We start from the raw sequence: 26,728 nt of genomic DNA on the forward strand, positions 1-26,728 counted from the left end.
GGGGGGGGGTGGCCTGTGAATGACAACATGACAGGACCACCTCTCATTTTCTTACTGCTGCATTTCTGAAGACTAACACAGTGCCCAGGCCATAATATGTAACTAGTAATGGGTGAGTGCATGGGTAAAAGCATGCCCTCTAAAACCAGACAGTACTGATTATTTTTACAATAATATGTCCAGAGAACTCACTGCTAAAATGGAAAGAAACAATAAATCTTTTCTATCTGCCATGGCTACTAAAGTGGAATTAGACCTTTTTCAATACCTATTAAGATGACACTAATATGGAAGAGTGATTTCTGGAAAACAACCATTCTCTAATTCAATATTAGTGCATTTTCTAGTTCTGATTGGCTGGTGAAGTGATACAGATGACAACAAAGGGCTGATAACTGATATTTTGTCTATGGCCTGTTATCAATATGCAATGAAACAAATCTCTCACCAAGTAATAATCTTACCAGCATGGAACGTAACATACAGATTTGCATTTTTATTAAGCGTACTCAAATTTTATAGAAAATGTCCAAAGAAATAACCAGTGCTAAGTAACATATTCATCTGTCATGGTGATGACTCGTGATGAATATTTAAATACAGCACTCTATATAGTTCGCTACCACAAAATATCTGATATATATAGGTCACATCAAGCCATTCAAAATATAGAGGTACCTATAGTAAAAGCCATACAAAAATCTGTCAACAGAGCAGTAAACTCTTCCCATCTTAAAAACAGAATTATAAGATTGAGATGTGTATATATTTACGTTAGTGTTTTAATAATTATTTTTGCCATTAGTGAAAACTCTTGTTTAGCTTGTATTATCACGACAAACATTAACAAGGATTTGTGATACATTTTAGCAGTAGCATGTCTCAAAAAAGCACAAGCAACACACAACTACAGTGTTATAATCTTTCAACAACAAAACGAGCTATGATACCAAAAAGGCAGCCCTTACCTGTGTGTTGCCTTTGAATACCAGGATGCTTTACTCTATATAAAAGGGTCTATATTAAAGCTACAGAATAACTAACCACACACATTCACAGCCATGCAGATAATCTTAATATTTATCTTTAAAAGTATCCAATACTATGTTAACACGCAGCCCATGGAAAAAGAATAATACGACATACAGAAATTCTTGTTTGGCTGTGCTTGTAGGAGATGTAGGAAAATCCTCCAGTCTACAGATGAAGGTTCAAGAGAAAGCAGGAAAACAAAAAGGAAGCAGATAAACATTCATGCATAAATTAGTTACAATATGACTGATTATCTGGAATGCTTTTCTTATTTCTCACCTTTTTAAAGTTTCCTTTAAAGAACCTTTTCAAACATGTTTTTTAGTTCCATTTCCTCTTAATTGATATTGGAAATGAAACGCCAAAGAATAAATCCAGAAAGACTTAATATTACTAGAATTTTGCAGTAAGTAACTTTTATTTTTTAAATAAAAAAGTTAGGGGCTCTTTGCTTTTTTTTTCTTTAAGGGGAAAATTATCAACTATATAATGCTCTTTTAAAAATCTGTCTTATACATATGTTTTAGAGATTATTTATGCCCCTCTCTTAAGAGCTAACAGATAATGGAGATAAGAGGTCCAAGAGCATTTATTTAAGAGTAAGCAAAACACATGGCACATGTAAAGAAACTTGTTTTACTTTTTGAATAGGTTAAGGTGAGCATGGTACTTGAAATTTAGAGCCAACAGAGGCATCGGGGGACCTGTGTTCTGTGATGACTTTCTGCAGACACATCATGCCTAGGTGAAGGAGAGGAGGTCCAGGCCTGTTTTAGGCAACAACTTTGATCTTTCTGAATCTCAATTTGTTGTTCTTTCTGTAAAGGGGGCTAAAACCACCCCAGTTCACAGAACTGTGGTGAGGATTAAATGAAACCATCTAGGCGGACGTGCAGCTCCTGGCCCACAGCAGATACTGCTTAAGATTATACTTACTACAGACATGCCCTTCTCCACAACGAAATAGCAGGAAAAACCTTGTCTCTCTCAACTACTGGAATTCCATAGTCTTTCAAAAGACTGTGGAAGAAATGCAAACTGGGCTATATTTAGGCAGCTATAACAAAATATATTTTCTTTGGTTCTACACTTACAGTTCTAAACTACCCCAGCAAGACCTAAACATCCATTTCAGGAAATGTTCCCTAAGAAAGCTCTCACATTATCCATGTTTAAAATATTAAGAATAGAGCTGTAACTAGTCAATCTATGACTAATATTTAATTTTTATAATGTTGAATCAGATCCTCTACCAGTATTTGGCATTACAGGTGCTCTCTAGGGCGACAGCAGGACAACATTAATTAGTTACACTATTAAGAGCAAATTCTCAAAGTCTGATTTAAGCACATTTTGTAGTTACAAAGTCAGACTACTCCATGGGACGAAAGTTAGGAAAGAAGGTACACAATGCTGAGTTGTATGAACCAAGTCAGTGGTTTAATGTGCTGGTAATAGATTAGTGATCTGAATATCATGCATAAAGTTAATCACTACCAGAGCAATTCTGAACAGATCCAGGAATAGAGCTTACAAGGAAAAGGTAGGCGCCAAGAGTCACAAGAGAAATGATATGGTTGGACTACTATTGTAAAAAGCTGAGCCGTACTATTCGAAAGGTCTCTCAGGCCTTGTCATTAAATAGTTTAAACGCAAACATGGCAGAGGAAGTTTTGAAACCCAGCATGAATATGGGTAATGATTACTTAATGTAAAATCAAGAGTCTGTATTCTTTGACTATAATTTTGTTTTAACTATTTGAATTGTGTGAGCTTTTACATCTTATATGTTTAACTAAAATTTACATTGTAATCATCTTTCTTATTACACAATCTTAAAATATCCTGGGAGTCAGTTATTTATTTATTTATTTATTTATTTGGGGGGTGGAGGTAGTAAACCTGTTTTAGAAAGGAAAAAAATCATTTTTCTGAAAACATTTCATTTGGTGATATTAATGACAGAATCACAGTATCTGGAAACATATATATATATATATATATATAAATTTCAAAACTTAGCAGGTGTAGGATTTATCCAATGAATTTTAAGTTTCCTATAAAATGATAACAAGTTTAAGAAAATAATAAAAAACAACACACTTACTGTATATTTGGTGTAATCCCTTCAAGTAGCACAATATTAACCCCACCAATGTGAGCAGTGGCACACGTCTCAGTCATCTTTTGATGTAAAACATCTTAAATGTAAGAAAAAAATAATTATATGAATTCTGGAAATAAGATAATTGTACTTCATATTAAAACTGAATTTTATTCATAATACGTTCAGTGATACAAGGTAATTTTAAAGTTAAGATAAAATTTAAAGTATATTTTGGAGCTACTTTTTAAAAATTTCCTTGGAGTTTTTATTTCTATGTATTTATACATACATACATATGTCAAAATTGGAATAATGCTAACTATACAGCTTAACCTTCCATTCATGCATTACAGAGCCTAAAGGCATTAAAAAGCCTAATGACATTTTAAATCTCAGAAGTAATAGTGCAGGAAACTTCGCAAGTTAAAAAAAAAAAAGGATAGGAAAAAGCAACTACAAAAACCAGCACTCCTGATCCGTGTTAACGGGAAGTTCAGTTTCTGAAGAAAAACTGCCCAGCAGGCATTTCAGGGACGCAAAGCCGGCCGCGTCAGAAAAGCAGCCCTGCGGTACTGTTGGGTTGTCGGAAAAGTCATGACGCATGTTTGCAACAGGTGACACTAGTTCAGTTTTGGAAGTACTAGAGTCATTCGCATCTATGTTATTGCTGTGTCATTTGACAGCTGACAGTTCTAGCTTCATTTAAAAAAGAAAAAAATGAGCGATTTGGGTGTGTTTTGGAGATTTTACAAGTTTCAAGATGGAAGATCAAAGTGTGCATTTTTGCCACATTTTACTGTTTTACTTCCATAAAAGGAAGAATGCACATCAAGCTTGTGAAAAGTTGCATAAAGTTGACGGTGACAATGCTCTACAAGGACGTCAGTGCCAACGATGGTTCACAAAATTCTGTGCTGGTGATTTTGATCTCAACGACACTCCTCGGTCAGGGAGGCCCACCGAGGTTGATGACAACAAAACAAAGGCACTGATTGAGTCAAACCCACGTTACATGACACAAGAGATTGCAGAAACATTGAACATCCATCATTCAAGTGTTCACGACCACCTGAAGAAGCGGGAATACATAAGCAAGCTCAATATTTGGGTTCTGCATGAACTCAAAGAAGTTCATTTGATGCCACGTATAAACATCTGTAATATGCTCATTAAACGTGAGGAAAACGATCCTTTTTTGAAGCGACTGATAACTGGTGATGAGAAGTGGACTGTTTACAACTGTGGTGTGTGAACAGTCTTGGTCCCGCTGTGATGATTCGCCTCAAACAACATCGAAAGCAGACATTCATCAGAGGAAGGTTATGCTCTCAGTGTGGTGGGATTTTAAAGGTGTCGTGTTTTTCAAGCTGCTGCCAAGGAACCAAACAATCAATTCGAATGTGTACTGTCAGCAATTCGACAGTTTGAACGAATCCATCATCCAGAAACGTCCAGAGCTTGTTAATTGTAAAGGAGTTGTGTTCCATCGCGACAATGCAAGACCACACACAAGTTTGATCACCGGTCAAAAATTACTGGCGCTTGGATGGGCTGTGTTGCCACACCCACCATCCTCGCCTGACCTTGCACCATCAGACTTCCACTTGTTTCGCTCTCCTCAAAACTCCTTGTGTGGTATAATGTTGAATTCAGGTGAGGCTGTACATCAGCACCTTGTTCAGTTTTTCACAAATAAAGACAGGTCCTTCTATGATCGAGAAATTATGAAGCTCACGGAAAGATGGCAAAAGGTTATGGAACAAAACGGGCACTCTATCATTAATTGATCTTTGTCCTTTATATAAATAAATCACCTTTGAAAAATATGGACAAAATACGTCATGACTTTCCGACAACCCTCCGTGTAGAACGCGGCCGTACCTTTCATCTTCTCCTTCAGCGTGAAGCTGCCGTGGATCCTCTTCAGCTCCGACTCCATGGTCAGCCCGCCGATGTCGGCCTCCAGGTGTGTCCGGTTCACCATGCCGATGCCGAACACGATTAGGGTGACGTGCTGGGGCTCGGCAGTCACCAAGCTGCGCTTCCTCTGCGTCTTGGTCACACTGCCATTGTCCTGCTCGTTCTCAAACACCACTTTGCACGTCGGCTCCGTGGGGCTGCGAACCCCTTCAGGGACAAGTGGAAATGCCAGGTTAGACGTGAAACTGGTAGAATGCAAGGGCTCCAAACATCGTCCTACCCCTCTGCCTTTACATCCCAGCCCGGCCCTCCTCCTCTGCCCACCACAGCGGTCTTCTAAATGGCTCTGCCTTTTCCCTTGGTCAGGTTGAAAGCACACAGTAGTCAGACATCCGAAAGCAGGTCTCTGCGTTCCGTCAGAGCACAGTGGGTAAGGGCAGGGTGAGGGGTGGGAACTGGGGGGCAGAACGTTGACCGCCACTACTATCACTTTCCTGGGGTGACTGCCAGCTTCTTTACATTTCAATTATCCACTTAGAACATGAAAGAAACATGATGAACAACCGGCTGTCTTTTTTAGCATTACTGCAGTTCGAAACAGAAATTTAAAAAACAAAAATATCCATTACCTGCGGGTCCAAATGTTTCTGAAGACTTTTCCAATATTCCTGTTGGGTCCGAGATGAGGGAATAGAAGTTGAGCAGCTTGTACATGTTCTGCCAGCACTCGGCGGAGGGCTCGCTCTGCTCGGACACGGTGATGGAGTCCGAGTCGTCCATGTGGAGAGGCATGTGGTCCACCACGTCTTTGGAGCCTTTCCTGGACACCTTTGAAGTTCTTCTTTCGGATCTTCCGACTGAGTTCTTGTTTCGAGATTCCTTTTTGTTATTCTCATTGTTGGTCCGTTTGTTCTTGGCATTATTTACTCTGTTGGCTCCATTGAGGCTTCCTCTCGAGCTGCGGCTGAAGTCGGATGAGCGGAAATCCCGATGCTTTCTGGTTTTGAAGGTGGGTGTCGGGGACGCTGACCCGGCTGTGTATCTGCTCAGCTTAATGTCGGTCTGGGTCGCTTTGATGTCATCTATCATTGTGCTGAACTGATGAATGAGACGGACCAAAGCCATGTCTACATGCTGGCTTATTGACTGGCAGGAAATAGTGAAGTTGCAGTGGAAAGTGTTGTAGTAACGCTTGTTGAGATCATGAAAAGAAAGGGCGCTGGTGGAGTTCTGAGGGGTGCACACCGACTTTTCCATCACCACAGCACTGATGCTGAAGGTCTCCAGCATCAGCGCTGGTTTGAACTCAAGTGGAGGAAGGTTCACATGGCCTTGCCTAAAAATGTGCAAAACAAGGGGAAAATGACAAGGTTATACTTCCTGTTTTCTAGAACAGTATGATCTTTATTAATTTATCAGCACAATAATCTCCAAGGTAATATACATAAGACATTTAAATAATTTTAAGCAAGAGACCAAGTAGAATACGCTTTTTCACTAGACCAGCCTTGTATGAGCTGGAAATTGGGCCTTGAGTTCCCCTTCTTGATCTACTCTATCACTGAACAGTCAAAAACAAGACTTATGTTAAATTTCAGAGAAGTGATAAAACAATTTTTTGTGCCATCGATGGTATGAGAATTTAGTCAATTATAGGCTAATTAGGATACTTCCCTTAACTATCCTCTCCCCATTTGTTAAATATATGGTTTATATATACAATTTCATCACATTTTATGTAATTTGATTTCTATTTGAAATGAAACCCTGCCAGCATACTTTGCAAAGTTGAAAGTGGTGAGGAAAGCAACTGAAACAAAAATGAGACATGCACACACAAAAGCATAGAGCCTTTATAAAAATTATTTTTGGAAATTCTCCTGCTTATCTAAAAATTTTCATGTAGGAATATTACAGTCAATTTTAATATTAAAGAGCCCCAAATTCCAGATTTCCAAAAACCAACTACCAGTAACAGTAAATCTCAAGCACCAAAATTGTAAAGGATATTTGTTTACCTTTTCTTCCATGTACAATATGAATGTGTAGCCAAATAGGTCACATTTAACATGGAATTTTTTCTATTGGTAAAAACAGAAGCTACTCCAATGATCTCAACTGAACTTAAAAAACTTATAACTAAACAATAATTCCTTAATGAATACTAGCATTTCTTATTTTATAAGAAAAATCCACTTTGTAGTATAATTCATGAAAATGCACAAGTTTATAGGAAGCCTACAATCAAGGCTAAACTTGTGGTCAGAGAAGACTGGATTTTGAGAATTAGAACAGATAAAAGAAAGAGAAGGCGCAAAAGAAATTAAAATAATCTACAACTACAAACACAACAATTGAAAACATGAAAGGGAGGCCAGAAAATCTTAAAGAGGGGAGATTCAAGTAAAAGGGGAGAAAAATCTGGGTATATAATGAAGCAGTCATTTTAAGGCAAAAGCAGCCTGATAGAATCAAAGTCAAAATTAAAATCTAAAAATATTAAATCACTAATATGTTCAACTATCTTGGTTTGAGATAGCAAAGACATACAGAAACTAGTATTTATGAGGACTTAGCATGTGCCAGAGCTAAGCGATTTAATAACTCTGCTGGCTTTAACGTCTGAGAGAGTTACATAAGCTTATACAAGAAAGTATAACCCAGTAGTAATGCCTGATACTTAGCAGAATGAACAATGTGCTACAAAGAAAAGCCCAGACAAGACTGAAATTAATGACCAGGAAAAGTATACTGTGACAAAAGTCTCCAAATAAATAAGAGTTGAAGGCAGAACTCCAGGAAACCTAAGAAATAAAAGCGAATGGTGGGCTAGTGATAAGAAGGCAGAGCACTCAGAGCAGATGCGACTGTAGAAAAATGTAAAGGACTAGTAAGCTTGGCTAAACCCAAGGCAGCAAGTTCAATGTCACTCAGGAAAGCGTGGCCAGGTGAAGGCTAGTCTGCAGCAATATTATATGTCATTTAGTAGGCTAATAAGTATGCTTTAACTATAATCATAATATCTGAGTATACACACATATAATCATATATATGAGTATACAGATACATATAATCATATATGCACACAAAAACATATGTAAAATATAATTATGTATAACCTAATTATATATGACAGTACATAAAGTATATGTGCGTATACATATACACACATCATATATACATATAAATTTATATGAAAGTCAGCTACTGCGAATAGAAATACAAGTCTAACTCAGAGGTTTTACCTCTAACCAGGGACTATCAGCAGGTATTAATGTTTTGGTGTCTGGGTTTGATGATTCCAGTGGGAATGGATTTCAGTTATGTATGTTTTAGTTATAATACCAGTCCCCGACAACATGCTTCAAATTTTTAACAAAAATTTACTATGAAAAACTGCGTAAAGCACAAACCTGTTGCTAGCTCTTCTAGTCTATACTCCACTGTGTAATAGCAGGTGTGCATCATGATCAGTGACCAATCACATCACTTGTCAAATTTTCTGATTGGTCAATGCACATTTGTTATTCTTTTTATACCCAACCAGTGAAGCATGTAGCTGTGTTGCCTCCTTGTGATAAACTCATGAGACATTTACAAAAATGGATAATCAAAAGAGAGAATTGGACAGCAAAGATGAAAGTGCAGTAACAAAACAAAGATATGCTGGTAGTGAAATTCAAGTAAATGTAAATGAAGTTACAGAAGAAACAGCTAATATGGGAATGTTGACTCTTCCACTATTCTAGAAATTAGATAAGCAGCCAGAGGAACTCAGTGAAGGCAGACTGTTGGCATAAAGAGGAAACTGGTTATGACAAATAGAATGAAGATATCCAAGAGGAAGTGATGGTGGCAAAACATTTCATAGTAAAAGGAACTTGCGAAGATACTTCATGACATGGAAAACACAGAGGATAAAATTTTGGAAGCTGATCAATACTTAGAACAGAATGTGACATTTTTCCGAGGCACATAAAACGTGCTCATTCTATAGTGTAAGTTACATGATAAGAAGGCGAGGACTATTCAAACTACCCTTTGATGAGTTTTTTAGAAAGAAATAAAAACATTGTGTTTCCTAGTGTTTCTAACATTTGAAATTACCATGTACTAAATACTAGTTTTACTATATTTTTTTGTTTCTCAATATATTTATAATAAACGATAAGAGAACTTTAAATTTTTTGACAAACATTTTGCACAGTCACAAAACAAAAGTAATAATTTTCCCCACTAGTTTAATGATCATTGGGGCCACTTTGCAGTGCTTCAGCCTGCATGTCATCGTTACAGTGCCACACAATTGTGCAAAGCAAGGGCTGACTTATATTAATAGAAAAGACAAGGCAATTTCCATGGTCCTGTGTCATTAGAAAATCCTCAGAGATTTAGACCTGAAACAAAATTTAAGAAAGTTGTATTTTTCATTACATAATTGCCATGAAATTTTTTAAAGTGATTTGTTAAATTATTTAATATTTTAAATAGAATATTTCAAATGAAAAATATATTTTACTTGGCTGTATGTTGGATACACATCCATTTTACTTTTAATTTACCACCCTGCAAAAGCACAAACTGGATGAAACCAAGAATGTTTCAAAAACCTCTTGTCATAAATGCCACCTGTGTCCATGTTCTATTATTCCTGTACGCTTGAGCCAGACTCCCCCAAAGTAACACTCCAAGTTTACAAAAGATGAGTCAGGTCTTATTAGTAGGCACATTATTTCCTATGCAGGCAGTAAAGACACTGAAGAACCACCCATGACGATAAAGAATGCCAGTGAGACGCTTCTTAATGCGCACGCGCCACATTTAGCACCTGTGTCTATATCTGATGCTGTCCTCTCAGTGACTTTCACCCAGCTCCTACCGGCCCCAGTCAGCTCAGAGAGGAGGTGAGTAAATTGTAAGTATGATGCATACAATTGCATAAGATCATGAAAAGTCCACGACTGCCACAGTAAATACATCCTAGGTGTATATGTTACACATGTACTATGTGTACTTCGGCCGGCCCTCAGGTATGTGCTAACCTGGTACAAAAACAGCGTAGGAACAGGCCCCATAACCTGACGATGTGGCTGTTATTTCTGTTAACTGGAAATGAGCGTCTCACTAAGATATTAAAATCGCTTTCTCATTAGCATTATAAGAAAGCAAAGTTCAAAAGCAAACGGGTTATAACCTTAGTACAAAATTTAATATAAAAACAACAATGCAAGACACCTTCTTGCTCTTTTGCCTTTTCTCTCCTTGGCTGTGTCTGAGTCCACGATGTCTGCTCGGAGGCAGTCCAAAGTCCCCGAAAATGAAAGGTGTTCCCCGAAGTACATTCGGTAGCACAGCGGCATCGCGTCCTGTGACTGGATCCCTGTGTGACTCAGGAGAGGCTTGAAAACGACCTAAAAGACACAACACATTCGCATTCACTCCATGTAGAATTCATCATCTACCGTGGCTTTTTTCCTTATCCCACCTCAGTCCATATTACTGTAGTGTGAAACAAACAAAAATAAAAGGTCTTGCATAATACAGCTCTAATTTTACTTAAAACTTAATGGTATTTTTGAGCACCTATTATGTACCCCTCATCTTCAAATTAATCATAAGGACAAAGATTCCTTGATCCTGCCTGAGTGTCTGAAAATACAAGAAAAGTAAAATTACGAATTAGTTTAAATCCTTTTGCTTCTTGCTTTTAAAAAAGGCATGAATACCTGCATTTCCATAAAAAGCCAGTACATTGATTCACAAAATAGTTTATCAATGTCCTGTGTTAATATAAAAACATTTCATGTATTACGAAAACTTGACCTATTTTTAAATGGTATCACATGGTCATAACAGTCATTTCACATTTATTTTCTGACAAAGAACTTCCTTTATACTGTGAGTATCACACCTGCTTATGGAAACTACTCTGGTAAAATCTCTAGTTAACTGAATTTTGTACTCACTGAGAGCTAACCCAAACTATATGAGGCAAATAACTATGTGTTTAGTGAATATCTACAGATGCTTAATTTGCATGTATAATGAACCCATGTCCTTTTTGGAAGGCTCCTCCATTTTGCATGAAGGCTTCAGGCAGATGGCACAGAAAAAGGTTTTCACCGGAACTCCAGGGTTCACCTTCCAAGATGCCCAGCTGCTGAGCACTACCAGGGGAGGGTCACCACAATCAGGGACAGAGCGCCTCACCTGCGCGTCAGCCAGCTGAACCGCGGGAAAGCCCTGGTTGGCTTCTTCTACACCGGCCACGTCATCCTGACTCGTGCTGTGCTGCGAGTGGGTCCCATCCAAAGTGTTCTGGTCACTAGACAAGACGGTGTTGAAATCTGACGCTGAGGGTATTGTAGGAAGATTGGGTGCAACACCTACCAGGGTAAATGTTCAAGAATGAGATCGAAATTACTGGGAAATAAAAAATAAAAGGGCATAGCAAAGTAAACTTATGAAACCTGTACGTAGCAGTATTATCAGACCATTTCAATGTAAAGAAAAAAATTAGCACTGTTAGGTTACTTTACAGACATAATTTATTAATGAAAAGTGAAATTAAACTAATTTTCAGAAAATATCAGTCATTGTCACACATGATGTCTGTATTCCAGCCAGTCAATCCACTATATAGGATTTCATGGCTGGACAAACATTGGCTACCCCACAAGGTTTCCCTGAGGGACAGTTACAGACGACAGCAGCAGCGCTACAAAAAGCGGCTGTCGGAGGTGACGCCATAGGTGTCCCAGGATGACACATCCAAACCTCTTCCCAACTCGGCTTTCCAGAGGAGGAATAAATATGAAATGGCGCTACTTCTCCTCTCTTCCTCCCTTCATCCTTTAACTCGCCAGGCAAAGGACCCGTGATAGACAGAAAATGTCCCCTCCTCGTTCCCTTAAAATTTAAACTGTGCAATAGTGACTCTGGTACCAGAAAAGTGCTGACAGCTGGGGAAGTAACCTCCTTCCATCTCCTTCAATCAAAGGCCAGTGCTAAGGACTCACACGCAGTTAGAGTTCGACTCCAGTGCAGATACAAAAGCGGTCCACACACCAGCAAGAAAAAGGACTGCGCAACTAGTCACATGTCAACCACTTTACACAATTTCGTATTTTCTGTCTGAACAAAATTTCCTAGCGATCCAAATAGCTATCACACAGATTAATTTTAGCTTACTTCAGTAACTAGAATCGAAGGCTCCTCCACATATTCTTTTTTTTTAAAAAAGTTTTCTACAAAAAATACATACATGTAAATTTGGAAAAATACAAAATAACAGAAAAGGCAGGGTGACTCCACCTAGGTTTTAGGAGACAGTCCCATGCTTCTTTGTGAACCCCCTGCCAGGCCTCTGCTACTTACACATATTCTTTTAACATTAATAAAAGCTCTCGTTCGTTTTCCTCCTAGAGGGTAAGACGCTTCCTTTATTCCTCTTGGTATTCCTTAGATTTCATGAAATACTTAAGTCGTCATGAAGAGTGTGAAACACTAGTTATTATGTCTCAGAGGAATCTGGATACACTGAAAATTTTTCTGTAGGTACTTGATGTAATTACACTTAGCATTTTTTTATTTATCTCTTTCCGGTGTCTTGAAAATTAAACCAGCCACATTAAGTGGAAGTTTGAACTCTTTAAATTATAGTCTCACATTTGACGTTTGCCTTTCCACAAGAGCGCCGAGCCACGGCTTCTGCCTTCCTCAACTGTCGTATTATCAAGGCATTTCATACATGGGCCAATTTCAACTAAATAGCACTTAAACGTTTGAGATTTTTTTTAACCATTCTCTCAAAAACAGGTTTTGCTACAACTTCCCAGGTTCCCTGTGGACAGTTAAGAAAAACAACGTGCCACGTGAATACCTGTGGGAAGGCTGTTGTGCCCTGACTTGGTCACAGGAGACTCCTGGACCACACTTCCTCGATTACCCACAGCATTGGACATCCAATTGTAGAAGCTCACAGATGACGGCTCTGACAGCAAGGGGTGCTCCGACAGCATATCAGAAGTCATCGTGTTTCCTGAAAGTAAAATATTCTTTAGCATTACTCATGTTCTAAGGAGCAGAGAATGTGATGTATGCAATGTTTTTCAAGTCACGTTAAAGTATCTATCTTTGCAGATGTTTTCAAATTTACAGCATGATGCTGGTGTTTGGATATTAAGGCATTAATAAATAACTTATTATTATACCGGGGGAATTCGTTGTTGGCTGGTCTAGACAGCAGCCCAACCACACCTCATTTCACAGTAATGTCAAATGCTGCAATTTAAAAACACAGACTGAGGGCATGAAGACACCAACAAGTGACAAACAGAAGTTTTCCAAACTACCGTCTCAGAGACAAGGGAAGGTTAGCTATGCACCCAAAGTACGCATCTGAATAAACGTTAAGTCGGTTTTGTTTTTGTCCTTGTCCCACAGACGTGACCTTGTGATTGTCAAAACTGAGGCTGTACCTGCTCGTGTCAGGGAGCTGCTTTTCACGGCTGCGCTGCTTCTCTGAGGGGTCCCTTCCAGGAGGTTGTGCAAGCTCGGGAAGCTTCCGGTCAGGTAGCTGAGCAGGCTCTCCTTCCTTGGGCTCTCCTTCACTGGCATCCCAGCACGGCCCGCGTGTACCGGGGAGTCTGTGGCGGTGTCCCCACTGGTGTAGCTCAGAGAATGGTAGGGGTGGATGCCCTGCGGAGGAAACATGGCTCTTCCTTACGTGTAAACATGGCTGCCGACACCACGACTGCTGTCAGTCTTGTACTCCCGCTAGTTACCGCTCACACCGACACCAAACAGATCGTGTCTCCCAGGACTGTGGTGAACCTCACAGGTTCTATAACTCCAAGTACAGCCTGAAGGACAGCCTGGATTATCATTTCCTTATTTTAACTCTAGATTATTAGCTCCCTGTGAAACCTGAAGGGGGAATCTGGTGGCAAGACTTCTATCCTGAAATCCTTCCTACGACCCTTCTTGGTACCTTGATCATAAACCTCTGTATTATCAATGGGTTCTCTGTAAAGGTCTAACATGCCAAAATGAATTTCCAGCAATTCTGAGGAAAAACAAAAAGGTCCAAAGCTACAGAATTGTCCAATCTCTACCTGTTCTGTCACGTCTAAGAGAAAAACTTCAGATCAGTTTAAAACAGTACAAAAAAATGACTATACAGACAGGAAGACCCTGAGAAGTAGAGAGCTGAAACAAAGCATTTGTATTTTCAATTCTTTGGAGGACTTTTATAATCCATAAACAAAAGAATGTTTGAAAAAATGTATGAAAGAGAAATACACTATCTGCAAAACCCCCAGTATGACTAGAAGGTTTGGAAAAACCATCACCCAGGAAAAAAATCTGAGACAGATTAAGGAGTTCAAATTTAAAGTGTCCAGGCCTTCTATACCAGAGAAATAGAAGAAGCTTAATAGTCCAAACATTTAAAAATTTATTATCAAACTATCACCGAATGTTTCAATTAAAAGGGCTATACTTGGGCCGGCCGAGTGGTGCGATGGTTAAGAACTGGCTTGGGATGCCAGAGGGCCCTGGTTCGGATCCCACATATGAGGGCCAGTGACACTGCCCTCTACAGCTAAGATGCTGAACAACAGCTCAAACCTGGAGCTGGGCTGCCGTGAGTCGCCGGCGACGGCGTAGGCTGCAGCCCCTGTGGCAGTGGGTTGCCATGGGCTACCGTGTGTAGCCAGCAGCCAGCGTGAGCGGCCAGCAGCCGCAGTGAGCGGCCGTCCAGAAGCCGGCGACTGATCTGCCTCACCCGCCAGGGAAGAGCGCAATGATGGTGCCAACTTGGGCCAGTGAAGCAACGTCCTCCACAACTAGACTGAAGAACAAAACGACAGCAACTTGTCTGTTCCCCTTCCCCAATTCCCCAGCGCTGTTCCCATCCCCCCAATTCCCCAATAAAAATCTTTTTTTAAAAAGGGCTATACTTATACAGAATCAAAACTTCAAAAGCACAAATGACTATGCAATGAAAAGTAAGTATCCCCTGAGCTGCAGTCTAGACTCTTCCCGCAGGGATCTTCTTACTGGTTCTTACCTCATCTTCCATAAACGGTTATGACCATAGAAGCACACACACATACTATCCTTTTCTTAACACACAAATACACACTGTCCTATACTTTGGTTCTGCTTTAACCGATGCACTTTGGTGATCACGCCATAACCACTTAGAGATTTGCTCAATCGTTGCAGTCTTCATCGGACGCACGTGTATCAGGATACACTTGCTTACTAGTTCTCAAGTGGTTAGTCATCTATGGGGTTTCCATTATTTTCCTATTACAAATTGTGCTGTAAACAACACTACTGGACATGTGTCTTGGAGCATTCTTGAGCATTCATTCTTTAGAATGAGTTCCTGGACATGGACATACATTTTAATTGCGGTACAAACTGCCAAATTGTTCTTCAAAGAGGTGCCAATTTACATGCCCACAGTACTGTATGAGAATGTCCGTTTCTTCACATTTTCACCAACAACATACACTATCAAACATTTCAGCTTTTTTCAGATAGGTGAAAATGGAAATCTCATTTTAATTTACATTTAATTATAATAAACTATATTTTCATATTTCTATATGTATATCTCTGTGAACTGACTTTACTTTTTTCTTTGGCTGCACCTTTTTTCTTAGTGATCAGGAAGAGGTCTTTATATGTCAGGAAATTAGCCCTTTGTCATATGTCTGTTTTGTTTACAATAAACTATTTTTTCTGTGTAGAAATTTAATATTTTAATGCAGTCAAAATTATCATCTACATTATGGATGCTGGGTATTAATGGAGGTCAAGACCCAGACTTTCAAAGAAAGTTAAAATAGTACCTGCTGCTTTCAGTGCTCAGAAAAGCAAACTACCAAGAGAAAAGTAACCCAAGGAGGCTCCTAGTGTATCCCTGTCTCGGGTGAGGAAACTCACACACACTGCAGATAAAAGCTTGTTCGCAAAGCAACTTAGTGGCAGAGGCGGGACTGACTCTTCAGAGGGCGTCAGCACTTTGCTCTATGTGCATCTTATCAAGCACGGGTTAAATCTCTTAACACCAAACAATGCAATTAGAACCATAAACTAGCCTAATTCAAACTGTACACTGATCATGTACAACAATCTCAATATTGTATTTTATTGAATGCAATATTCAATAAATTGAAAAGAGAGCCCAAGTGTTGGTAATTAAAGGAGTCCTTATTCATATTAACTACTGATTCATGATGTAACTTTGAAAGAAATGTGTACACTGAAGTTACTAATCATGTTAATTTCAACGTAAAAATATTACTTTTACTAAATTTAAATATTTAGGGTGAATACCTAATACTTAAACTTGAGATAGCAAACATTTAGGTATTCACTGCAAGTCTAGATAACACTAACCAAAATAGCAATAATGTACCTTTATTTTTAATGCAGAGTCACTGTGGGTGTGAGTCTTAGAAAGTTTCCTCATTATCTCAGCTCCAGTCACAGGTCCAGACCCCCCAGGAGGAGGCCGGTTGGCTGTTCCTTCCAGTAGCATTGTGTGTTCACTGACGGTGGCTGAAACAGTTCAAAAGAACAAGTGGGCTGTAGATTAGCAGACATTTTCTTGAAACGTCAACTCCAGTGTTCCTGATGGTGTAACTACCCTCAACCTTCTATATTCCCCAACAAATTCATTGTGGAATCTGTTTTAATTGTCATTCTTTCCTTTACTCTTCAAACCCTAATTTTCTCATTGTCTCAAGAAAGGAACAAACAGCTTTTACTGAATCTCACATATGCCACTCAAATGGTATGGAAATCAAAACCTAATTCAGCTGAGCTCAAGAAAGACGGAATTTTCACAGATTAACAGGCACTTGCAGATAATCAATTAGAAGAGATATTTACTACATTATTCTTTCAACTTTTGTGTAGATTTGAAATTTTTCAAAATAGATAGGAAACAAAATTCAGCCTATTCCTCATAACACATTCATTTATTAAATGTAAGTAAAAAGTTCTTGGAAAACCAAAAAAACTGAATAAAATATTATATACTAATGTTCTGAAAGCTCTAATTTTAACACTACTCTCCTTTCTCATAGTACTTTCAATATTTTTTCAACCTATTGTAAGATGAAGTGCAGTGAATATTACATTTCATGATAATAAAAATTAAGCCCTTATGGGCCAGCCGAGTGGCTCAGTTGGTTAAGAGCTCGCTCAAGAGTGAGAGCTCTGAGCAACAGTGGTTCGAGTCCTGGCCCGAGCTGAGCTGCCGCTGAGCTGCCAACAGGTGGCAGGATGGCTCAGCTAAAAAAATTTTTTTTTAATTAACCCTTGTAACAGCATTAAGTGTGGATGTACATTTCTGAAATGCGTATCTACAGCCTGTGATGTGACACAGCCATGATGCTGACAGAACTGGAGGCTGAGTGCAGGCCTCCAAACATTGCATCAATTTAGGGTCAAACAGGCACCAGGTAAAATTCAAAGATTCCTTTAAAACTGTGGCATAGGGGACGGTGATAAGTAGACAAATGTAAAGTTTAAAAGGAGGTTAATGTGTTTCATTCCAAACATTCTATTTCTACAAAGGTGTCTGTTGTTTGTACTAGACAGATTAGGAGAAGTCTACTGTATGTCATAAAATTAAACTTAAAAATCAAGTCAATATAAAGACTCCAACATTATCACCATTTATTTGAACTAATACAAATCATACTTACATAATTAAGCCAAGACAAAGTCAATTTTCAAATTTGGGACCCAAATTATTAAAATTATCACATGTACTAGGTTACCAAGTTTATAATAGCTAGCTAAAATATTTACAAAATTACCTGCATCAAATTCGAATTCTGCCCCATCAGCGCTGGTGTCACTTTGAAGACCACCTCCATTGTCTAGCCCAAGTGTGTCCTCATGTTCGTGGTTCACAACTGCCTGGGGCTTCAGGGGCTGAGCTGGTCGGTGTAAACTAACCCCTTTAAAGGCTGGGGTCACCACAATAAACTTCATCCACTGCCTTGCCAGTGCAACCAAACCTTTCTTTAAGGTTACCAAAGCAGGAAGTCCATCACTCTGCAACAACAGTGATGTTGTTAGAGTAAGCTTACTGTAACCGTGTAACCTAAGTTGTTTGGCATACATTTTTCATTTAAATCTCATAACTCCATTCAGAAACGAGGAAACTAGAATTTACATGTTAAGTAATTGGTCCAAGGTTACACAAGAGAGTCAGTATCTCAAACTGACTGCAGAACTCAATCTCTAAACACAAGGTTGCATCTTTCTGTCACAAACAACACAGCAGCTCCAGGTGAATAAGAGACTAAGTGTGGGGTGCAAAGCTGGGATTCTTCTAAGAAGTATTCAATCCACTTTACCTTTCTGCCCAACTGAAGATTCAAATGTATTTTGAAGAACCTGAATATTCATTAAGCAAACAGTGAAATGAAATTACTCCCTTCAAAGATTAGGGAACCACCACTATTTTTAACATTTAAAAAATACATTACCATAGTTAAATGCTGGACGTAGATGGATTTGTAAGTGCTTTGAAAGTTAAATGTATTATCAGTAACAATTACATAATTTAGAATGTATTTTGTTCCACATGGTGATGGCTGTAAGAAAATGTGGCTGTGTTTTCTGTCGGAGCCTTAGCCTGACGAGAAAATATCCGACTCCTCTCCATCCCTTTCCCACAATTCCTTGTTAGGAGAAATGGCTTTGGTTGAAGAGTTATTTACTAGACAGCAGGAATCACCCACTTACTCTCTGAGGAACATCAGGTCCCTTAGCCTGACCTTTCATTCTGAGACTCAAGTAACGAGGGTCATCCTGTGGTTCTTCGTCTGACTGGAGAGCATATCTGGGCAGAACGCCCGCCCACGGGAAGCGCCCGTCATTCTCTCTGTTCTATTATACTTTCTCTGCCTGTGGCTAGATGGGCAGGTGAGCCTTGCACTGTGGACCTCTCAGTCCTAAATTCTCAGGGTGGGAGTCTACACCAGCCTACACTACACCAGCCTCAGGTCAAGTACCTTTTCCAAATACATCATTTCCTAGAGTCTTTGATTGCAGGTTATCAGGAACTTGACTGGCCATAGGTGGTATAGATACATAGATCTCTAATTTGGGATCCCTAAAATTGTGTTCTCTATGGACCAGGAGCTTGGAAAACAGAAGGGAGTGCCTCAGGCTCTAACCCCCTCATCATGATGTGTTGTCTTCCGGAGTGTTTTGCTAGGGGCAGAGGTGTATTGTATGTATTTTGTACCATTATATATTCTTCCCCTCAGTCACTAGTAGACATTTCTGTGAAATCTGACTCTGGTGATGACTCTTACTTGAACCCCATTATCCCGTTGGCTTCCAAGGCCTTCTTCCCTGGCTTTCCTGCTCTCCTCTCCCCTCCTCAGCTCTCTGGGTACCTCTATCCACCCTTCCTACCCCCTTTCATGCTGGTATTCTTCAGGGATCCATCCTGGCCCAGTTTCTCACCCACACGCCATGCCGAGCTGTCTCATACATATCCACAGCTTCTAGCACCTTTGCGCTGTCCACTCCCACGTCAGTAATCTGAGCCCGCCCTTGACTATAGGCCTGAACTTCTACCCGCAGTTGTCCTCTGGAGTTCCCGCATGCGTCGCACACCCCATGGGTCAGTGGCTCCTCGATGGAACAGAGGCTTGTTTAGAGCTGACAAATGGCTTCAGGAACTCACCATCGTAGCATCATCAATGATGGAGTAATTCGCCTGGTGCAGGTAGTGGTGTAGTATATTGCACAGTAAACATGAAGGGTTTTCTTGGAGAAAGCGGGCAAGTTTTGTGAGTCTGTTGTACTTACTTCTTATGGGGAAATGTACACTTTTATTCTGAAACAAAGCAAAAATCACAGGTTTAGAATGATGTATTAAAAATAGTACCAATAAAAGATATACAGTAATTAAGGACTTGCAATTCTGTTTCATAACAATGGTGAGTCCTAAGGACTGTTTTCAATAATAAACTGCCTAATCCCTTGTACTGTTGGAAGACTTACCTCTAACGCCTCGGTCATTATGCATCCCATAACGGCACAGATTCTCAGCGTTCCCTCAGTCTCCAGTTTGTTCAGGGATGACTTGAGTTGATCAATGGGGACGAGCCATGCACCCACAGCTGGAGTCGCAGTGCTTAGGAGGTTCAGCTGCCTTTAAAAATTTGTTTTTAATTATAAAGACAAGTGTAAGATTTGTATTTGAAACAATCTTCCATATCTACTATACTTAGTGGCTATTTTATTTAGGCAAAATTACTTTTCCTTTTGACCACCAGACAAATTATGAAGCTATAACTAGGATATGCAAACAACAGGTAATAGAAAAGAAAAAATAATATATACTAGCCTATTAGAGATGAAAAGAATAAAAAGTTTATGGAAGGGTAATATGTAAAGTAAAACCAAGGCCCTAGAAAAGAAAAAAGGTCAAACAAGCTGAGAATAATGGCTACGGAAAGTATGAAGTAGCAAAGATGGGGAAAGGTGGCAACCCTAATACTGGAGATATCAGAAAAATAATTCAAAAAACCATATGAAAGAGAACTGGATGCTATTTAAAATAAGGAAACACCAGGAGACAGCACCGCACTCCTACAGCCTCTTACCTAGAAAAGGCGTGTGTAGGAGACCGCACGTTGGTGGGCGCCGCGAAGCTAAACCAGATCTCCTGGATGGTCAGCTTCATGCTGCAGGAATCGGGGGGCGGGGGCATGAGGGGGAGGTCTTTCTTCAAGTCATCAGATTCGACTCCTTCATCCTATAAAATAGAATACCAAAAGCTTTGTTTAGGGATGTTAAGTGTCATTTTTCCAGATGAAGAAAGTGAGAGGGAGAGGTTTTGTAACTTGCCAGTGGTCACACAACTGCGCAGTGGAGGAACGCGTGAGGCATGGGGTCTTCTGTTTCCTATCGCCGTCTGTTTCCCTTTCCATTTTAACAGAATATTTCAAACTGCCCACTACAGTGCCATAAGCAGCAGCCCATGTTTAAATAAATAACACTGTACAAAAAATTCTTAGTTACCTTATATGCTAGAAATCTAAACCTATATTGAGAAGCAGGGATAATAGTTTTAACATGTATAGTCACCACTGCAGAATGCAGGGGGGTAAGAAGCATAATATGAAAGAAACAAGAATGCCAACTGCCTGTCCCGTCTCCTTCAGGCCTCCAGTTCACCTTGAGAGATCACTGGTCGGGACAGAAAAGATGGGCACTTTCTCATGGGTGATGAAGGAATGAGGGACACCCACGAAACAGCTGTGAATCCTACGTGTTGCAAAAGAGTGTCAACTACAGCCCCTAGCAAAGTCAGCACTAAATAGCAGTCCACACTCCCTTATTTGCAATCCTAAAATCCACACATTCAGAAAATCTAAAACTTTCTGTAAATGCAGCATCAAACTCTGACTGAACTGATGAGAAGTATTTATCCCACCTGGTGTTTTTATTACAGTTGTGCTACAGAAACAGTTAAAGAGCTCAAGATGAAGTGCTGCGTCCGATTCCTCCTGGGGGTTTATGTCACACAGTGCACACCATGTAACCTTTCTTCTAAAAGGAAGAAATCGGAATTCTCAAATACACCCGGCCCACGTGTGGGAGCCAGGCACAGGGTACAAAGACACACAAGACAGTCTTGAGGAAGGTGAAACTTTAAAAAAAGAAAGGGGGCTTGTAGACAAGCAGCAGCTAATTAGAACAGCATGTGAAGCAAAGACTAATAAGCTTGATTTAGATTGGCTGAATTCTTGGTGCCAATGCACATGTAAATGAGATCATCGGAAAGGCCACTGGATACAATCCTGGAGCTCAGGTGAAGGGGTGGTGCTAACAGCCTAACCGATGGGAAGGAGCAGTGTCGGCAAGTTATGGAGCTCGAGGAGGAGCGAAGTGAGGGAGTGGCAAACAGCAGGAAGAGGAGAGTAGCTGAGAAGAAAACACGGGGAGAACATCCCAGTTAAGGACAAAGCACTGCCGAAGGAAATGGACCAAGAAAAGTCAGAGAGCCCAAAGACATCTATGCTGCAAGATGGGGGCTCCCAGCAAGGACAGCAGGGTCAGAGAGATCAGGGAGACACCTGGGTTTCCGTCAGGTATTTCAGTGGGTGAAAGGGAGGGAGAGAACGGCCAGCTTCCTCCCAGCTCTTCCGTCCAGGGAGCAGCTCCTACACATTTAATTTCCTTCATTAAAGCGCTAATCCCCACCTGCCATTCGAGCACTTCCAAAGACCTCACAAGAAAACTGATTCAACTCTCAAACTACCCATCAAGTCAAAATAAATACTATTTCAAAAGAAAGTCCTAGAAACCTGGGGTTCACAGTATGCCAAGGAATACTGGATACCCATGACATGTTTCTCAATTACAAGGTGGCTACTTTCCTCTTCAATTGGTCTAATTTTCCAATGACTAGAAGTGTATGTATATGTATATGTGTGTGTTTAAGCCTAAAGTTCCCAAGTTCTTACTATGGACAGACACTGAGTTAAGCCTTTCATAGGTGGTGTCTCCTTCAATCTTCACAACTCTAGAAGGTCAACATCATTACAATGCTCCTGTTACAGATGAAGAAACTGAGAGAGGGTAAATGACTTGCCCAAGGTCACCAGTCATTTAGTGGTACAACTCTTCTGCAATCTAGAATTTTAAGTACTTTCATTATTGCTGTTCCTGTATTCATCACTGTGAAATTCCACCATAATAAAAATAACAAATGAGATGCATATAAGTTTTTCTTCAAGGCTCTAACTGAAATAGGCAAATAGTGATTAAAAAAACTTAGAACTTACATGAAATACTGCCAGTAACAAAACTATTTATCTAAAAAAATGAGTTTTCCTAAAATCCTTCAAGTGACATAAAAACAAAGCCTGTTTTTTTGAAATTTTATTAACTCATTAATTCAGTAAATATTAAGTGACTAATATGAACGCAGTGCTATGCAAGGTACTATGACAGATTATAAATATATCTAGGATGTGGTGTCTACACAAATTATATTCCAGTAGAAGTATAATCACCAAAATGCCTTGACAACCATTTAAGCAGAATCCAAAACGTAGAAGACAAGCAAATATACTCCAGAAATTTTGAATTAGATCTGCTGTTTTTTGTTATTTTTCCAAAGCATTATTGTTAGAAATCCACCAACCTGTTCGTCTGAAACAGAATTTCCATTTAAATCTGAAGAAGGGCTTGGTCGGTCACAAGGAAGGTTATCCTCAGAGACGTCAGTGTTATAGCCACTGCCGGTGGGAGAATCAGAAGAATTATTGGATGTCAGCACTCCACCCCTTTCCATGACACTAGCTTTACCCATCATTCCAAAAGTATTGTATAAAATAGCACCAGACTGTCTTCCTCCTATAAAAAGAAAAGAATTGATTTATTACAAACAGTGGGTATCTCAATGATGTACTCCACAAGATCCATAAAGATACAAATAAAAAGCTCATAATGATCTTTTCTTTTTCCTCACCCAAACTTTGCCCCTATCTATAAAAGGGACATGAGATTAGATTGTAGGCATATACAACAACTCTTATATATGACTAAACCTAAAAGTCTTACCCACAGTCCAGCCTTCCCATTTTAACGTATTACTCAATAATGTAAAAGAAAACAGGTATAATTGTAAATCGGCCTATTTTGGTGAACAAAGGATTTACAGTATTTTCATCCTACACGGCAAAGCTCTGTGAATCAAAGATCCAGTTCAGAAAGATGCAAGCTTTCAAAAGCTGGGGGCTCTGTTATGAAGCACTGAGGTTTTGTAAGTCTAGACGCTCTGCTAGTTCTGAATCACACAACGGAGAGAAGTGGGATGGGGCACCCACCCCTGGTGAACAGTCCCAGGTACCACACTTTCTCCTGAATTTAAAAACACCTACCTTTTATGGTTAAATTTTCAAGTCCACATTCAAACATTATCCAGCCCCATTTTTCTTGGCTGGGACCTATTCGAGTTACATCTGGAACAGCCTGCTGATCAGTTTCATCCACAAAAGTAAACTCGTCCAACTCTTCAAGAGTAAATAAAACTTTGGATTTCTCAAAGGGAATAGCAGTGATGGCACAGGTACCAATATCTATGATCAAAAAAGAACAAAACCACCATTTTTAAAACAAGAGGTTTGTATATATTTTTTGAAACACCAAACAATGTAAGCATTTGGCTTGGTGGTTGTGTTTAGAAGATATCTTAGCAGTCTGTCGAAAAGGAAAATAAACAAATGAACCAACCAACTTCTAAAATAATACTGTGCAATGTAGTACTACTTAGAAAGTTCCAGAATCATGTTGAAGTAAGAGGAAGGAAAAAAGATTCCATAATAACAAATAACTGCCCAAAGGCAGGAGGAATTCATTTCTGAAAGATTAAAGGGCACTCTAAAAATCTAAAGTTAAAACGCTCCTTAATAATTCAGCTTCACAGTGAGCTATTTTTAAATACTTTCTCATCATTTTACAAAATAAAAAATTATTTTAATTATCCAGCCTTGGGAAAACTATTGTATTCCAGAAAAATTACAGCTTTTACTAAAAAACTGCTTCATGCTAACATATTTTGCATAACTACAATTTATCACAGATGCTGCCATATCCCACTGCTTACAATATGCAATATGGAAATTAACATCCCAAATAGCTGGAAGAAGTTTTCATTTTATCTTACTTTTTAAAATGTCTTTCTCTGATTACAGCTAATAAATGCAGAAAAGCAAGAAGAAGATAAAAAAACACATGTAAATTTACCACCCAAAGATAAGTGCATTTATTTGAAGTAAGTTACTTCCTAGCTCTTTAGAGATCATTTTATAAACCCGGCTTTAGCTCCCAATTTTCATGCAACAGTAAGCTAAGCCATGGTAATTTCCTCAGGTCACTAAAAATTCTTCCAAGGTATTATTTTAATAGCTATATAATACTGCATTATGAAAATAAAATACTATACATTTATGAACAGTCTTTCCTAATCAGAAAGTAAATATTAACCTACATTTTCTGTAGTTTTCTCATTATTTAATTTTTTTATTTCTCTTTAATTTCATGAACTTATTCTAATGTACGGTATAACTGGAAGATTTAAGTTGAATTTTATTTAAATGTTTTGACGAAGTAATACACTCACATAGATCAAAGTTCCAAAAAGTATGAAAGGGTATACAGTGAGAGCCCCTGACACCATACCAGAGGTCTACTCCCCCTCCCTACAGGTAACAAATTTCAGGGGATGACTGAGTATCCATTCACAGATACCCTATGTAAATACAAGCAAGGACATTAATTTCCTTTTTTTCGCCCCTATATTTTTATGCAATGGCCACCTTGGAATTTCTTTGGGAGTTTTGTCTTTGATGAATTTTTTTCTAGATAATGTGCCTTCAAAATGATACACTGCCTGCGGTCTGTGTAACGCCCAAGTGGTTATCACTGCAAACTACAGAGCTGAGCTTGGCAAGTCTTTCTGTAACTCGGGCCACTGTGATGTGCACCGCGTTAGGACCACAGAGCTCGGAGTCATGACCGATCTCTTCATGCGGAATCCTCCGGTCAAATACTTCAGCCTCAAACACAAGGGCAGTGCAATAAGCCCTGAGAAAGCCACAGCAGTTATCCCAGCCTGGAGCACACACAGGAATCACGGGACCTTCCGAGCCGACAGAATGCAGGCAGCAAATTCAAGGAAATCATTTGTTCATTCAGGACTGGTCACCTGTCCCACATGGAGATTTTTGTGTAGCAGTCATTAGAATAAGACTAGTAACCTCAATTTTTTCCTGGATGGAATCTTTGACAATCTAAGTTCATTTAAGGCTCCTTATGAGCATATGCACTGAGCTGAGTCAAAAATACTGAAATGATACGTGCTGTCTCCCGTTTTCTCCCTTACCTCACCAGGGTCTTTAAGAGGCCTAGCCATGTCTGTCACTCTTGTGGCTGCTCTATTTTACAGACTTGACTATCTCCTTGTGGTATTACAATTAATTCTTTCTAAACAAGTTGTGCCAACATAACGTTTAATAAAGGGAGAAAGATTACAACGATCATTTTCTCTGTTCTGTAATGAGCAAGCAGACAGATGGTTTCCTAATTTGGAGCCATACCACTTATGTTCCTACCAAAGCTGACCTTCCATTGTGTGTGGAATGTGAACAATAAACAGGTTAGTACCACGTGTTCAGTATGTGCAGAAATACCTTTCTTATGAAATACTCAAGTGACAGCAACATTCAGAGGAAAAAATGTTTCCTCTTGCAAAATCCTCTTGTATTTATACATGTCAAAGAAAAAATATTTGTAGAATCCTACCTGTTGTATCTAGACCCCTGAGTTGCCCATGAACTCGATGAATGTTTAACTTGGCTGCAATTTCTTTGCCTTTCTCTGCTCCCGCGTTGGATCTGAGAGATCCCGATGACTGAGGCTGCATTTTAGTGGCGTGGACATACCTATCAAAATGGGATGTTCTGCTGGGTTCGGCAGTATTTGAAGACTCTTCAACCACACCTCTTCATGGAAAAGAGAAACAGTATGACGGTTAACATTTAAATAACACAGTTCAGGAAAACATTTAACTAATAAGATTTTTTTTTTAATTCCACTGCTTTA

At 39.3% G+C, this 26,728-nt stretch overlaps 1 protein-coding gene across 9 annotated transcripts in view; it reads right to left on the reverse strand.

Annotated features, from left to right (window-relative positions):
* Nucleotides 1-26,728, reverse strand: part of BLTP1 (bridge-like lipid transfer protein family member 1) — a 169,084-nt gene that overhangs the window by 59,796 nt on the left and 82,560 nt on the right. For 8 of the 9 annotated variants that reach the window (XM_019667736.1, XM_019668173.1, XM_019668251.1 and 5 more), the window contains exons 35-50: nt 26,429-26,628; nt 24,007-24,204; nt 23,268-23,479; nt 20,719-20,870; nt 20,114-20,264; nt 19,794-19,946; nt 17,905-18,145; nt 16,494-16,636; nt 13,540-13,759; nt 12,942-13,100; nt 11,270-11,445; nt 10,295-10,470; nt 5,689-6,395; nt 5,021-5,266; nt 3,140-3,233; nt 1,147-1,197 (exon numbers count right to left, since the gene is read on the reverse strand). In XM_019667736.1, coding sequence (XP_019523281.1) covers nt 1,147-1,197; nt 3,140-3,233; nt 5,021-5,266; nt 5,689-6,395; nt 10,295-10,470; nt 11,270-11,445; nt 12,942-13,100; nt 13,540-13,759; nt 16,494-16,636; nt 17,905-18,145; nt 19,794-19,946; nt 20,114-20,264; nt 20,719-20,870; nt 23,268-23,479; nt 24,007-24,204; nt 26,429-26,628 — 3,279 coding nt within the window. The remainder of the gene's footprint in view (nt 1-1,146; nt 1,198-3,139; nt 3,234-5,020; nt 5,267-5,688; nt 6,396-10,294; nt 10,471-11,269; nt 11,446-12,941; nt 13,101-13,539; nt 13,760-16,493; nt 16,637-17,904; nt 18,146-19,793; nt 19,947-20,113; nt 20,265-20,718; nt 20,871-23,267; nt 23,480-24,006; nt 24,205-26,428; nt 26,629-26,728) is intronic. The other variant, XM_019667803.1, reaches the window with a different exon arrangement.

Source organism: Hipposideros armiger, unplaced genomic scaffold, assembly GCF_001890085.2.
Source record: "Hipposideros armiger isolate ML-2016 unplaced genomic scaffold, ASM189008v1 scaffold_1, whole genome shotgun sequence".
Taxonomy (NCBI): domain Eukaryota; kingdom Metazoa; phylum Chordata; class Mammalia; order Chiroptera; family Hipposideridae; genus Hipposideros; species Hipposideros armiger.